Source organism: Erinaceus europaeus, chromosome 3, assembly GCF_950295315.1.
Source record: "Erinaceus europaeus chromosome 3, mEriEur2.1, whole genome shotgun sequence".
NCBI classification, from domain to species: Eukaryota; Metazoa; Chordata; class Mammalia; order Eulipotyphla; family Erinaceidae; genus Erinaceus; species Erinaceus europaeus.
In genome coordinates this window covers 71,709,885-71,724,031 of record NC_080164.1, presented here as the reverse complement: position 1 = coordinate 71,724,031, position 14,147 = coordinate 71,709,885, and the positions used below count along the sequence as shown (strand labels likewise).

General features: G+C 39.0%; 1 protein-coding gene across 15 annotated transcripts in view; it reads left to right on the top strand.

The window, feature by feature from the left end:
* INPP4A (inositol polyphosphate-4-phosphatase type I A) overlaps positions 1 to 14,147 on the top strand; it is a 133,290-nt gene that overhangs the window by 54,931 nt on the left and 64,212 nt on the right. For all 15 annotated transcript variants that reach the window (XM_060187498.1, XM_060187493.1, XM_060187496.1 and 12 more), the window contains 4 exons: positions 4,333 to 4,402; positions 5,930 to 6,137; positions 6,677 to 6,721; positions 12,898 to 13,016. In XM_060187498.1, the coding sequence (XP_060043481.1) occupies positions 6,032 to 6,137; positions 6,677 to 6,721; positions 12,898 to 13,016 (270 nt within the window). In that variant the 5' untranslated portion in view covers positions 4,333 to 4,402; positions 5,930 to 6,031. The remainder of the gene's footprint in view (positions 1 to 4,332; positions 4,403 to 5,929; positions 6,138 to 6,676; positions 6,722 to 12,897; positions 13,017 to 14,147) is intronic.

Genomic DNA, 14,147 nt, shown 5'->3' with positions numbered 1-14,147 from the left:
GAGATAGCTTTATGAGTTATTGTCTTGTGCATTTCACCTCTCCCCAAAAAACAACAAATGAATTAAAAAACTCTAGTTCCCAGACAGCTCTCCAACACTCTTTTCTTTGATTTCAGTGAAGTTTTTCTACTTAATGAGATCTGTTTTTCAAATGAGGCTAGGAGGAAAAATGGGGACCATGGGACTATAAGAATCCTTGGCAAATTACCATAAATTAATGAGACTAATAAGGAAAATGAAGTTCAATTTAATTAACTTCATGTTCTGGGGCTTGATGACTTAAATTGTGGATTCTAATTAAATGCCCCAAATAACTATAAAGTGACTTCTAGGTTTTCTTTCTAGGTCTTATCTGTGTACTCTATCAAATGTAAAATTAGCTTGTAGTGGGCCAACTAAATATCTTACCAGGATAGTGTGCTATTTTGTCATGTGCAAGAACTAAGTTTAAAAATGATACTGCATTGTGAAGGAAGCTTCAGTGTTATGGTTCCCACCCCACACCCCTCCATCCCATCTTTAAACCTTTCTGTCTTATTCTTTGTCAGCCTGGAACAGTGAAGCCCTGGAGAGGGGGGGGGGGGAAAGCCTGTAAACCTTTCTATCTTCAAAATCTCTAGTTCCAGCTACCTTCCTCTATGAAAAGACAGGAGGCAGGTGGAGTGGTAAAGGACTTTAGCAGGGAGGAGACAGATGTTTGGGGTGCCCTTGGGCTAGTGAGTTAGTTGTTGGGCTGCAGATGTGACCCTCTGTTAGGTGGTGTGTCTCCATTGTCCCAAGTGAAAAGGAGTGAGCTGGGTAGGCAGGCAGGACCAGGCAGTTCTGGGGAGAGGTGAGGAGAATCCTTTCTCCTGGCCTAGGTTTCCCCTCATGTTAATGAGCTAAGGAAGAGCACTGATCCTCTAGTCAGAACCCCAGATCTGGGCATTATTTTGGTGTGGTTTCTTGTGTATCTTTCATTCTGTATCACATCTTTTTAAGTGACTGTAACTAGAGCACAGATAATATTTCCTTAAAAGTATACATAATCTTGGGCCATGATTTTTGTTGTATTATACATACACCCATCTTGTTCAAGATCAATTTCTCTGAACAGATATATCATACTAAAGCAGGTTAAATTTTTTGAAAAGTATAACTTTGCTATAAAATTTAAATGTTATTTTCATGAATAATAAATGTATGTTCACTCTAAAAAAAAAGCATACATAATGCCAAGTTGACAAAATGGCTTTTCAGAGTATGTTGTTTTTATTATAGTCATTAAGAATTTAACTGCTTATTGAGATATGAACATCATGTGCACAGCTTGGTGAATTTTCAGTCAGTTCACTCAAGGAACCAGAGACCTAACATTAACTATTCCAGAAGCCTCTTTCTCCCCCACTTTATACTTAGCTCTCACATTTACCACCATTCTGACTCCTACAGCACAGACTATCTATCCTCTACTTGAGCTTCATAGAAATGGAATTGTCTAAATGTGCTCTTATTGTTGGACTTTTCTCCTTGACGTGTATGCTGCTTTATGCATTCTATTGTTGACAGATATCTAGATTGTTTCTACTATTTGACTATTATGAATGTTACTGCTCTAAATGTTGTTTGCACCTTTTCCTGATGAATGTAAACATACATTTCTGTTAGTTATTCTACTATAAGTTATACACCAGATCATGGAATGAGTGTAGGTCCAGCTTGGAAATACTGCCCACTTTCCAGAGTGGCTGCAGTGTTGTATGCACCACTAGGTATGTGTCAGTGTTTCTTCCTCTCACTCCACATCCTTGTTAGCAGTTGGTGTTGCCTTTTTAAAAAATATTTTTATATTTACTTATTTATTCCCTTTTGTTGCCCTTGTTGTTTTATTGTTGTAGTTATTATTGTTATTGATGTCATTGTTGTTGTTGAATAGGGCAGAGAGAAATGGAGAGAGGAGGGGAAGACAGAGAGGAGGAGAGAAAGATAGACACCTGCAGACCTGCTTCACCACCTGTGAAGTGACTCCCCTGCAGGTATGGAGCCGGGGGCTTGAATCGGTTTCCTTATGCTGGTCCTTGTGCTTTGTACCAGCTGCGCTTAACCCACTGCACTACCGCCTGACTCCCAGTGTTGCCTTTTTTATTCTAGTGGGTGTACAGAGATTAAAGGATTGTAATTTGTATTCTCCTGATGATCAGTGAGGTTGAAGACTAATATGTTTGTTATGATAATTTTAACTGCTATTCAACAATGTGTCTTATAGATGTTCCAAAATGCACTTACTTGTAGTAGCTGGACACTTAGATTGGTTCAGGTGTTTGTCTTTATACATAGTGCTACGATATGTATCTCTGGACTATTGGCAAGAATTATGTTATTATTTACAAATTTGTAGTAGTCAAATTATTTTCTGAAGTCCTTGTGTCACTCTAAATTGTTATTAACAATAAAAATGAGAGATAATTAATGTTATCTTTTTGGTCATTAGAAAAGATTGATATAGTGCTGTTCAGGGGAAAATGGGTGAAACTGGGTGCAGTTAAGCTAAGTGAAAGACAGTGACCAGACAATTTCACTTGTGTTTTATATTATATATGTAAAAATGTGTACTTGTAAAAAATAATATCCAAGCTGACTTGCAGACTGTCAGAACTATGGTGGTTATCAGAAAGTGGAGGAGGTGGAGGGTTCTTGCTGGTGTAATGTTACAGGAACTTTAGTGGTTGGTGCACTGAGTTGCACACACACATATAGTTCTGAAACTGCACTAGAATTTTATGTATGAACTAATGTTAACTCAGCAAAAAAAAAAAAAAAAGAAAGAAAGAAAGAAAATCTTGAAAAAAGTTACATTTAAGAAATCTGAGGGAAAAATGCCTATAAACGTCTTTGGTCAAGACTTAAGACTGGGCATAAAAGGAACCTCAAGATTTTTGACTGAAAGAAAACAATAAAGGAATGCCTTATAGAGATAGCACCAAGCCTTTCAGCAGAGCTCACAGAAGAGCAAACCTTCAGAGGACTAACTCAGGTGAACAGCGGTACATTTAGCACTCCTTTTTCTGTTACAAGTGGGTGCAGATATTTCTAAAATGTTTACTGTGCACATTCTCCCATATTAATTCATGCCTTTACTATTTTTGTTGTTAAGTTATATTACTTTATAGTATAGACATTCTCATTGCAAGTACATTCTCATTTCTATTGTATGTTTTTGACTTGTGTGCAAACTATCAAAATATTTTTCTTGATGATTTACTTCTATTGTGGCTTCCAAGTCAGGTCACTGCCCTCATTTTTTTTTTTTTTAATTTAAGAAAGGATTAATTAACAAAACCATAGGGTAGGAGGGGTACAACTCCACACAATTCCCACCACCCAATCTCCATAACCCACCCCCTCCCCTGATAGCTTTCCCATTCTCTATCTCTCTGGGAGCATGGACCCAGGGTCATTGAGGGTTGCAGAAGGTGGAAGGTCTGGCTTTTGTAATTGCTTCCCCGCTGAACATGGGCGTTGACTGGTCGATCCATACTCCCAGTCTGCCTCTCTCTTTCCCTAGTAGGGTGTGTCTCTGGGGAAGCTGAGCTCCAACTGCCCTCATTTTTTGAGGTACTGTGGCACAAGGTATCCTCCAGCAAGAAAGTAGCATCACAACTTCAGGAAACTTTTTGCCCTAGAGCTGAATCTACTGATTTTGCTATTGTCTCCACCCCCACACTGTGGCACAGCAGCTTTACATGTCTCCAAGCTGGGTGCTAAGGTCGGTCCACACCACCCTTGGCAGTGCTAGAGCTGAGTGAGAGCTTGGTGTTCTACTCCATAGGAAGGCCCCCAGGTGCCAGGCAACAGTGGTGCTGTGAGAGCCCTGGGAGTTGGCAGATCCCTCTCCTATTCTTGCACAATTATTTCTTACTATAGCCCAGTGACGTGGGAACAGCTAATCTCAACACTGAACAACAGAGCCTCAAAGGGGGCACAACAGCTTCTTCCAGGGTCTGCTGCTGATGAGCAAGAAGACTAGGACACAGTTTATTATCACCTTCTTTGTCATAAACCAGATCCCACTGCCTTGTAGGATTTTTAGGATGGGTCCAAATTCCCCTGGATTATCATCGAAGGGACGATAAGAATATCCACTTTCTGCTTTTCATTCTTTTGGATTTGAGAAAAAACTTCTGTTTTTGAGCCAAAATGTTAGATTGGTTTATAGAGATCAAATAAATGCATAGTAATTCTTTGCTTCCTCATATTTCTAGGCATGGAAGTGATATTATATGTGCTATAATAGATGTTTTTGGCAGCTTCATGTTTGACCAGCTTGCTAATTTTGTCATTTTATATTTTCAGATATGAATTTGGACTTGCTTTTATGAAGAAATGTCTCGTATCTTTACTGGCCCAAGAACAAACATGTCCAGTAAGTTGCTGGGTGCATTAACCCTTAAGTGGGAATGTGTACCTTACAGGCACAGAGTTGGTGATAGACTTTGCAGTGACAGCTGTCTAGCTATGTAGAGATCTTTAAGAGGGATGTTTGCACCAGCCTTTGTTCTCACTCCGATTTTCTAAACATCTAAAGATTTCTTCCTCCTAAAGATAATAAACATTTGAGTGTATGAAGTCGGGAAAAAAGTGAAACTCACTCATTGATATTTAGCTTGCTTCTTAACACAAAACTGAGTCTTGCATCTTGCTCAGCTCAGATATAATATAACTTGCTCAGAAATAATAGACTGGCACTTGCACAGTCTATTATTTCTGTAGCACAGTGCTATCCACTACAGTTAGGCTTAGATTACCACTTGTATTTTGTAAGAAAGAAAGTCTGAGACAGAAACATATGTGAAGCTTCTGTAGTTCTGGGAAGAAAGAGAACAGATTGAATCCAGTGTTGTACCTTGCTATTGTAGCCAGTGGCCAGTAGCCCACTTCATGCATTCCGTACCCTTCCAACAGAGGTCATAGTGAATTCATTTAAAATTTCAAAGAGCCGGAAAATAGTTGTCTTGAGTCATGTGCACAGCCCAAGTTTGAGCCTGTCCCTCACTACATTAAAGGAAGCTTTAGTGCTATGAAGTTTCCCTCTGTTCCTCCCTCCTTTATATCCCCCTCCAAGTCTCATTCTTTTTTCTTCTTCTTCATTTTATTTGATAGAAACAGAGAGAAATTGAGAGAAGGGGGGATAGAAAGGGAAAGAGACAGAAAGACATCTACAGTATTTGCTTCACCATTCCTAAAACTAGCCCTGTACAGGTGGGAACAGGGGGTTTGAACCTGGATCCTTACACATGGTAAAGTGTATCCTCAACCATGTACATTACCACCCAGTCCCTGTCTCATTCTTCCTATCTGAAAAAGTCAGCCTGGAAGGGTAAAGCCCTGAGCATGACCAAAACCAATAATTGTAATAAAATAAGCATTTAGGGGCCAGGTGGTGGCACACCTGGTTGGCAGGTATCTCTGTCTCTGTCTCTCTCTCTATCACCCCCTTCCTCTCAATTTCTGGCTGTCTCTACTCAATAAATAAAGATAATAAAAAATAAAATAAAATAAGCATTTAAAGATTCTATGAGACTTAACAATGAAAGGATAACAATGTAAACTAAATCTCAGAAGTTACATTTTATTATTATATTTCATCTATAATGTGCAGTGTTTTTGTTTAAGAAAACATGATTTCTTTACAGGATCCCATGAGTATATACCTATCTATGTTTGTGTGTATACATGTGCATGTGTGTGTGTGAAAGCTCTGGTTAGTGCTGAAGAAGAGATGATTAGAAGAATCTAAAGGCCTAGACTCTTTGTACCCAAGACTTCCATTCTGCTGGAGAACCTAGATTCACTGTAACTTGCTCTCATTTGGTTACATATTCTTTCCTTGAGAACACAGTGTGCCTTGTCCTTATCTTTGTGTCTTACTAGTGTTATTTCTATTTTTCAGGACTACTGCCACCTTAGGGGACCAAGACTTGTTGACAGCACTTCCCAGGCATCAGGCGTGGTCTGATCCAGGAACAGGAAGCACACCATCACCAATGACATCATGACAGCAAGAGAGCACAGCCCTCGCCATGGCGCCAGGGCCCGTGCGATGCAGCGGGCTTCCACTATTGATGTGGCCTCTGATATGCTTGGTCTCTCCCTGGCAGGTAAGCCTCACAAGACTGTGCCAGCCTCCTGGTGCCAACTCACAATGAGCTGAAGCAGTGTTGAATGGACCTGACTTATGGGACACTCAGAGAATGTGTGACTGCCCCAGACAGGAGGGCACTCTGGCTTGACATATTTTTAGCTGAGTGTTGGAGTAGAGTGGGAAGTCAGCTATCTTTCTGCAGATCCTTCCATTGGAACATGACTATTATCCACTTTCCAGTTTGGGTGGATACTTCCACAGCACATTTTCTGGTAAATGATGTTGGCATGCTCACAGTGCTTGTTTGGCAAGTGTCCAGGCCACCATAAAAACCCTTTATTGTGGGCATGCAGGTCCCAGGAGGAATGTTTGATTTTGAATTTCAAGACTTCTTAGGAATCTCAAAAGCATATATTTAGAAAAAAAAGAAATAATTATGTCTAACAGTTTTTCAGGGGGAGGGGTATAAGTATTGGTCTTTTTTTTTGCATAAATTCTAAAAATTGGGAAATCTTAAATGGGTGACTTTTTTTCTGTCATTTTATTTTTATTCAGGAAATATACAAGATCCAGATGAGCCCATTTTAGAATTCAGCTTAGGTAAGTAATTTAAATAGGTTGATTGATTTTAAACTATTGCTTAAGAACAAAATTAAAAATATGAACAGTGGCACAAATTTGTCAGGGTACTTACTGCTGCTTCCCCCACTGCTAAAATGCTTCTGAGAAAAAGAGGCTGGAGGCAGGTGTGAACTTCCTGTGGGTGGGAGGGAACCCCGGGAACCATGTGTCCACAGGATGTGACACCTCCCACCCTCACACCTGTGATTGCAGTGGTAGGGAGTAGAAGACACCCACCTACAAATGCAGAGACAGACTTCTCGTCATAGGCAGCTCCTGGCCATGAGGCCCCATGTAGTTGAATTTAGCTTTCTGGTTCTTAGTTCTCTATTCCCTACACAGAGAACATAAAATGAGAGCATAAGCTAAAAACAGAGATATAGTTTTTCTGCCTTGGCCTCAGGGATGTGTGGTAGTACTGAGGCTTATCCTGGAGGTTGGAAAATAGGAAAGGTCAGAGAGCCTAACCTGTTGTGTTCCTTGATTTGTCCCCTGAGTGGTCAGCATTAGGCAGTGGTCTGGCAATGAGGTCCAAACCTTGATGTGACATAAGAGAGTCACTTCCTTTGAGGTTCAGATAACCTGGATTCTTTTCTTGTCCTTGCTGTCAATGAACCTTGTGGCTTCAAACCTGCCACTTGACCCATGGCCTTTCTGGACCAGTTTCTTTACGTACTACTTGGGCTGTGTTTGAGAGACAGCAGTCATCATAGGTAGAGCAAAACCAAAGGACTTTGACAAATTGCACAATCTATAAAATGTACATGCACTGTTATCAAATTGATATTAATCTCTGCAGATGTCCCCTGTTTTCTAATTAAATGCTCCTAAACAAATTCAGAGACTTCCTATGACCCTGACTCTGAACTGGCTGGTTCTTAACTGGGTAGTGATTACTGTGAACTGGGAATGGGAGTGGTGGTGGTGGGAGGAAGCATCTTGCACCTGATCACCCCCATTTTAGTACCTTATTGCTCATTACAGATCATAATGCTAATTCAAGGGTTTTCAGTTTCATAACAGAAGCATGAACCTATTTCTATTCCCTTATCTTAAATCATCACTAGCAAACATCAGAGAGAATAGGAAAAAGAAACACAACTCTGGTAGTGAGACATCTTTGGAATCCTCAGTGCAATCTGGGAAGAAGAAACAGGTGGAAAGGAGCATGGTGCTACATGTCTGCAAAAAAGAAAGTATATTCCAAAGGCACCATATGCAATGTGAAAGAAGCTGTATGCTGTATATTGTAGGCTAAACTGTTGTGATAGAAACAGGTTATCTAAAAGTGAAGAAGATTAACTAGAAAGAGATACTGAAATCCCTGCAGTAGTGGAAATGTTCTACATTTTGATGGGTGGTAGTTATGTGAATATATGTGCTTATCAAAACTCGTTGAACTCAACACTTAAAATAGATTCTGTATACACATGCTATACAGTCTCTTTTGTGGAAGGATCATATATGAAGAAAAAACATAAAAAGTAGAGCTTGAAAATAATCAGACATTGAGGAAAGTAGAAAATTTCCAAAAAAAGATAATTTATATCCTCAAAAATGATGGTGTATCCATAAAATGAGAGTAGGATACTGAAAAGAAACACTTGAAGAACAAGGACAATCTTAAAATTTAAGATCTGATAGAATTAAAATTTTAATAAGGTGTGGAAGTTATTCAAGGAATGAGCCTAAATAATAAATACTTGAAGCAAAATGAAAAATAAGAGAGGAATGGGAAGTTTTCACACCAAATTCAGGAAGCCTAATACTTAAAAGAAAAAGTAGAAAATAACGTAAGGAAGGAAATTATTAAGAAATAATAGACATGGCCCTGAGAACTGAAGAATATGTTTCTAGTTTTAAATAATGATCAAGATATAATGGTCGAAAAACTCACAAGTGGAGATTCTCAGAACTTTCAGAGAGGGGGGAGAAAGAGAGAAGGTGTGTGTGTGTGTGTGTGTGTGTGTGTGTGTGTGTGTGTGTGTGTGTGTGTGTATGACAGAGTTCAAGGTTCAGGGATGAATCTAGCATGGATATTCTCAGTAATGTTGGAAACTTTAATTCATTGGGAAACAGTTTTAATATGAGTAGCAAAATCTTTTCAGCCTAGAATTCTTTACTCAAACAGCCCATCCATCAATTAACCACAAGTAGAAATAAATATCTGTTAGTTATACAGAGTCTCAGATATATTTGCTTCCCTCACATTCGTTTTCTGTAAGTTAGTGTAAGGAGGAAAGAACTGATGAAAAAAGAATTGATGAAAAAGAGGAAGACATGGCCATGATATAGGGGCCAGCACAGGAGGGAAATGAATCATAGTGATAGTCATTAAACCATAGGATACACAGTGTTGATTTAACAAAAATAACAAATAAATAATAAATTAAAATAAACCGATTAGCAAAGAGGATGAAAGTTAATATAATTAAGTTCAAAATTTTCACCTTTAATAAAAATCAGTGCATTTCTGTATCAGTCAGATAATAGCAATTCAGCCATCCTGATCAGACATATGAAAGAATAAATATCTTGAAAAAGTGAGGGTGGTGTTTATGTTAAATGTTGAAGAAAAAAAGGACAAGATGTCAACTGATGTCTTAAAGTTTTTAAAGTTAACTATGTTCCTATTTAGAAACCTTTCTTTTAAAGGTCTATTTATTAATGAGAGGAAGAGAGAATGAACGAGAGCATCATTTTGATACATGTAATCCTGGGGACCACCAGCATTTCATGCTTGGGAGTACAAGTCCTATCCAGTGTGCCACCTGCATTTCAAAACCTTTTATATGGAAAACATTTGAGGAAAAGAAAACTCTTATCAGAGAAAAATACTTAGACTTGGCATTTGGCCATATATCCACCCAGATTTTTTTTTGATCCCCACATAGTACTCTCTTCAGAAAGTTTTAATGGTATTTGGATATCAAATTATTTTAAAAAATGTTATCCAGGACTTCAGAGTAATTCCTTTATCCAGGTATGGTGATTGAATAACTCTGTTAATTTACAAATAAATAAATAAATCACTGAACTGTTCATGTTAAGCAGATAAATTTGTGGTATATGAATTGTATCTTAATGTATAACCAAGAAACTGCTGAAAATTGTTACTAGTCTATAGATGAAAGTGAAAGAATAATATATATCTTCAAGAAAAATGTTAAGAAGTAAAAATTGTGAGTGAAGAGATATGATAAATCTTGAGGGATATATATATCCCAGGCTTATCACTGGGGCTCACTGCCAGCACTAGGAATCCACTGCTTCTAGAGGCTATTTTTCCCATTTTGTTGCCCTGGTTGTGGTTGTTATTATTGATTGTTATAGCTGTTGTTGTTGGATGGGACAGAAAGAAATTAAGAGAGGAGGGGAAGACGGGGGTGGGGGGAGAGAAAGATAGACACCTGCAGACCTGCTCCACCTCTTGTGAAGCAACCCCCCTGCAGGTGGGGAACTGGGCGCTTGAACCAGGATCCTTAAATCAGTCCTTGCACTTTGCCCCATGAGCGCTTAACCTGCTGTGCTACCGCCCAGTCCCCGAGTGTCCAATGTTTTTGCTACTGATAGGAATCCCAGAAGAAGAGAAAAATAGACAGGAAGAAGAGAAGCTGCAGACCAAAAGTAACAGAATCCTTTCCTGAGTGGAAAGATTTGAGACTCAGGTTAATTATTACATGCCAGACATCTCCTTGTGAAACTTAAGAATTCCACATGTAAAGGTGAAATCAAGTATGCCTCTAAATGAGATGACAATAGTATGCAAATTTTACCATGAAGAAAATCTAGAAAAACTGCATTAAAATCTAACAAAGGTATGATCCCTGTCTCCAGGTGAGTGACAGGACAGTAAATTATTTAAGGAGGGAATCTCTCTTATTCCTTTGAGAACAGTGGTGTCAGAGGACAAGGCTTAGTTGAGCAGTGCTTTATATATTTGCCACCAGAGTTATTACTGGGTCTTAGTGCCTGCAGCTCCACCATTCCTAGTGTCTATTTTATTTTCCTTTTTTTTTTTCTTTTTGATAGAAGGTAAGAGAAATAGAGAGAGGGAGAGGGAGAGGGAGAGGGAGGGGGGAGATAACTGAGAGGAGAGACGCCTGCTGGAGCACTGTTCCACGGCTCCTGAAACTCCCCATCTTGCAGGTTGGGACCAGGGGCTTGAATCTGAGTCCTTGCACATGGTGACCTATGTGCTCTACTCGGCGAACTCCCACCAGTCCCCCCGACCAGTACTTTAAACAACTTCTCAGTGCTGACGTGGCAGAGATTATTGTCTAGAATCTCCAGGGGCAAAAATACTTAACATAACCCTTTTCACTTTGATTCACAATCTGGAAAGCCACACCCCCAGAGTAAGAGAGAAGTGAGTGCCTCCAGAATTATCGCTGGGGCTCAGTGCCTGCACTCTTAATCCACTGCTCCTGGAAGCTGTTTTTTTTTTTTTTTCTTTTGTTGCCCTTGTTGTTTATCATTGTTGTTGTCATTATTGCTGTTGCTATTGCTGTCATTGTTGTTGGATAGGACAGAGATAAATCGAGAGATGAGGGGAAGACAAGGGGGAGATAAAGACACCTGCAGACCTGCTTCACTGCTTGTGAAGCAACCCTCTCCACGAGCTAGAGACTTGAACTAGGATCCTTACGCCAGTCCCTGCACTTTGCGCCATGCGTGCTTTAACCTGCTGCTCTACCGACCAGCCCTCTTGCCATTTAAAATTTTTCTTCTTCTTTTTTTCCTTTTTTATTTGATAGGACAGAGAGAAATTGAGAGGCGATGGGGAAATAGAGAGGAAAAGAGAAAGGTAGACACCTGCAGACCTGCTTCACCACTTATGAAGCACACTGCAGGTGAAGAGTGAGGTGTTCAAACCTAGGTCTTTGCGCATGGTAATAATGTATGCTCAGTTGGGTCCACCACTACCTAGCCCCCTATGGTAAAACTGTAAAAAGATGTCAGACTATGTATGTGTGGGTACATGTTTGTGTACACACATCTCTACCACAAAGTAGCAACAGTAAGACTATTGACTTCATAATAGAAAAACTAGAAGTACAGAGTAAGTATATTTAAAGGACTTAAAAAAATACTAGCCAGAGAAAACATTCTTCAAGAGTTAAGGTGGAGGAAGACACTGCTGACTGTAAAAGTTGAAAAAAAACAACAAACATGTTAGCACCAGACTTGTGCTATAAATAATGCTATGGGATGTTTCTCAGTAAAAATTATCCTAGATGGAAGTTTTCAGATATAGGATGGGATGAAAATTCAGAAACCTGGAGAGGGAACATGGGGTAAATATCTGGGTACATTTAAATGAATAATGACTGTATAAAACAAATACAAAAATAAGCTGACAGGAAATTAACTCTAGTAGCAGTACAATATCAGAGTATAGTTAGAAGCATAAAAGTGTGTATAGCTGTTAGATCATTATAACTATTGGGTTGCTGGAAAAGACATGTTGTATTTTTCTATGTTAAAAATGCATGATATCTTTTTTGACACCCCAATAGTTTCAAAGAGAGTGACAACTATGACAGCTTATTCCAAATGAGTGTGATGAATAACTCACGTCAGCCTCCTTACAGCATAATGAACATCACTCTTCTTTTCCACTTAATGAAATGTGGGTCTTACCTGCTAATTTTCTTTTAATCTCCATTATGAAATTTTTCTTGTGGCCCATTAGGTAACTCAGTGGATAAAGTGTTGGACTTTCAAGCATGAGGTCCTGAGTTCAGATTGATGTTTTCATTCTCCCTCTCTCACCTTCCTTCTCATAAAACAAACACATATTGAAAATATTTTTCTTTCCTATCTATTTGTGTCTTCTATCTCAAACCTCCTCTCCTCTCTGCTTTTTCACTGCATTTGTTCTACGTGCTAGGGAATATGCGAACATATTTTTTAGGGGGAGTTAATTTTTTTATTTAAAAAATTAATTGTAAAATACACACAACAGGATATGTTACCATGTCTGTGTAAATTTACACTGGAATATGGGTAAAGGGGAAAAACTGACAATGTAACCATAGCCCTTTGGGTGTGTCATTTACCTTTTGGGGGTTGTTTGGATATATCTGCAGTTGAGAACTAGATAGAGTCTTAATTTCAAAGAATTTATTTCTTTCCCATGTTGATTTTTACAGCCTGCAGTGAGTTGCACACTCCATCGCTAGATCGAAAACCAAATAGTTTTGTAGCAGTGAGTGTAACCACCCCTCCTCAGGCATTCTGGACGAAGCATGCACAGACAGAGATCATTGAGGTAGGTACCATTGACCCCTGTCCTTGATGCACTATGTTTTCAGCCCTCATGGAAATGTTGTGCAGCAATCTGAGCATCTGTACCTGCAATTATATTATGCAAATTGTTGCTTTTATTTTCATAGGTTTCTAGTATATTGATAATTTTATCATACTCATCTGCATAGCACTTACATTTTCATATCCTTTCCAATTATTGGTTAGTTATTGACCACATACTTTTGAACAATGATACTTTAGGTTTGATTGCCTTTTAAGAGGTAAGAGGATATTTCCTTGTCGCTTCCAAACAACTGCTTTTTAAATAATTGTGCTCATTAAAGTTTGAGGAGTTAACAACTAACACTCTCATAATTGGGACATACCCCTGTGTATAGAGCACTGAGTCCAGTCCCTGCCCTCAAGAAGCTTACTGTCTGTGATTGGAGAGGGAGAAATTAACAGCTTTATTAGCTTTAATTTTATATCCTTTTGAGTTGTGTATGTTTATTTTTATATTAAATAGTTTATCTGCTCTGAAGGGATGTTACAAAATTGTTTTTAGGTAATTGAGGATATTATATAAGTTTGAATCTGAGTGTGGGAGTTGCTAGTGTCAGGTTCTGTAGGATTCTGTGATGTGAGCTTCTATGTAAATTATCTCCTTGGTAACAGCGTTGGCCTTAATATGCATTTCCCTGTCTTCTCTAGTTTTATGTTTTAGAAGATAAATCACCTTTTCATTCCCTTGGATACTTAGTTATGATTTCAAGTCAATAGCTCTGTGCTCTAATCATTTATGAGCATGGCCTAACAGAAAGCACATTGCTGCTGCTGTGGATGATGATCCAAAGACCATTGAGGCACCTGCCACTTATGGGTGTGAAGGCAGAGAGGAAAGGGCTGTGGGAAGTCTTAGAGTAAGGAGATGAGCGCAACACTAGGTGGATGAGATCCCGCCCATCTCTCATGATAGAAGAGACTTCTTAGGGTACGGCTAAGTGAAATTCTGAATTAATGAGTTTTGGTGGCTCCCAAGATTGTTTCTGACAATTTCCCAGGTGATGTCCTTGCAACCAGTTGGGGAACTACATATGAAAGACTTGTCAAACTTCTATGGGAGCTATATGAAAACATGACAGTAGGAAAGCAT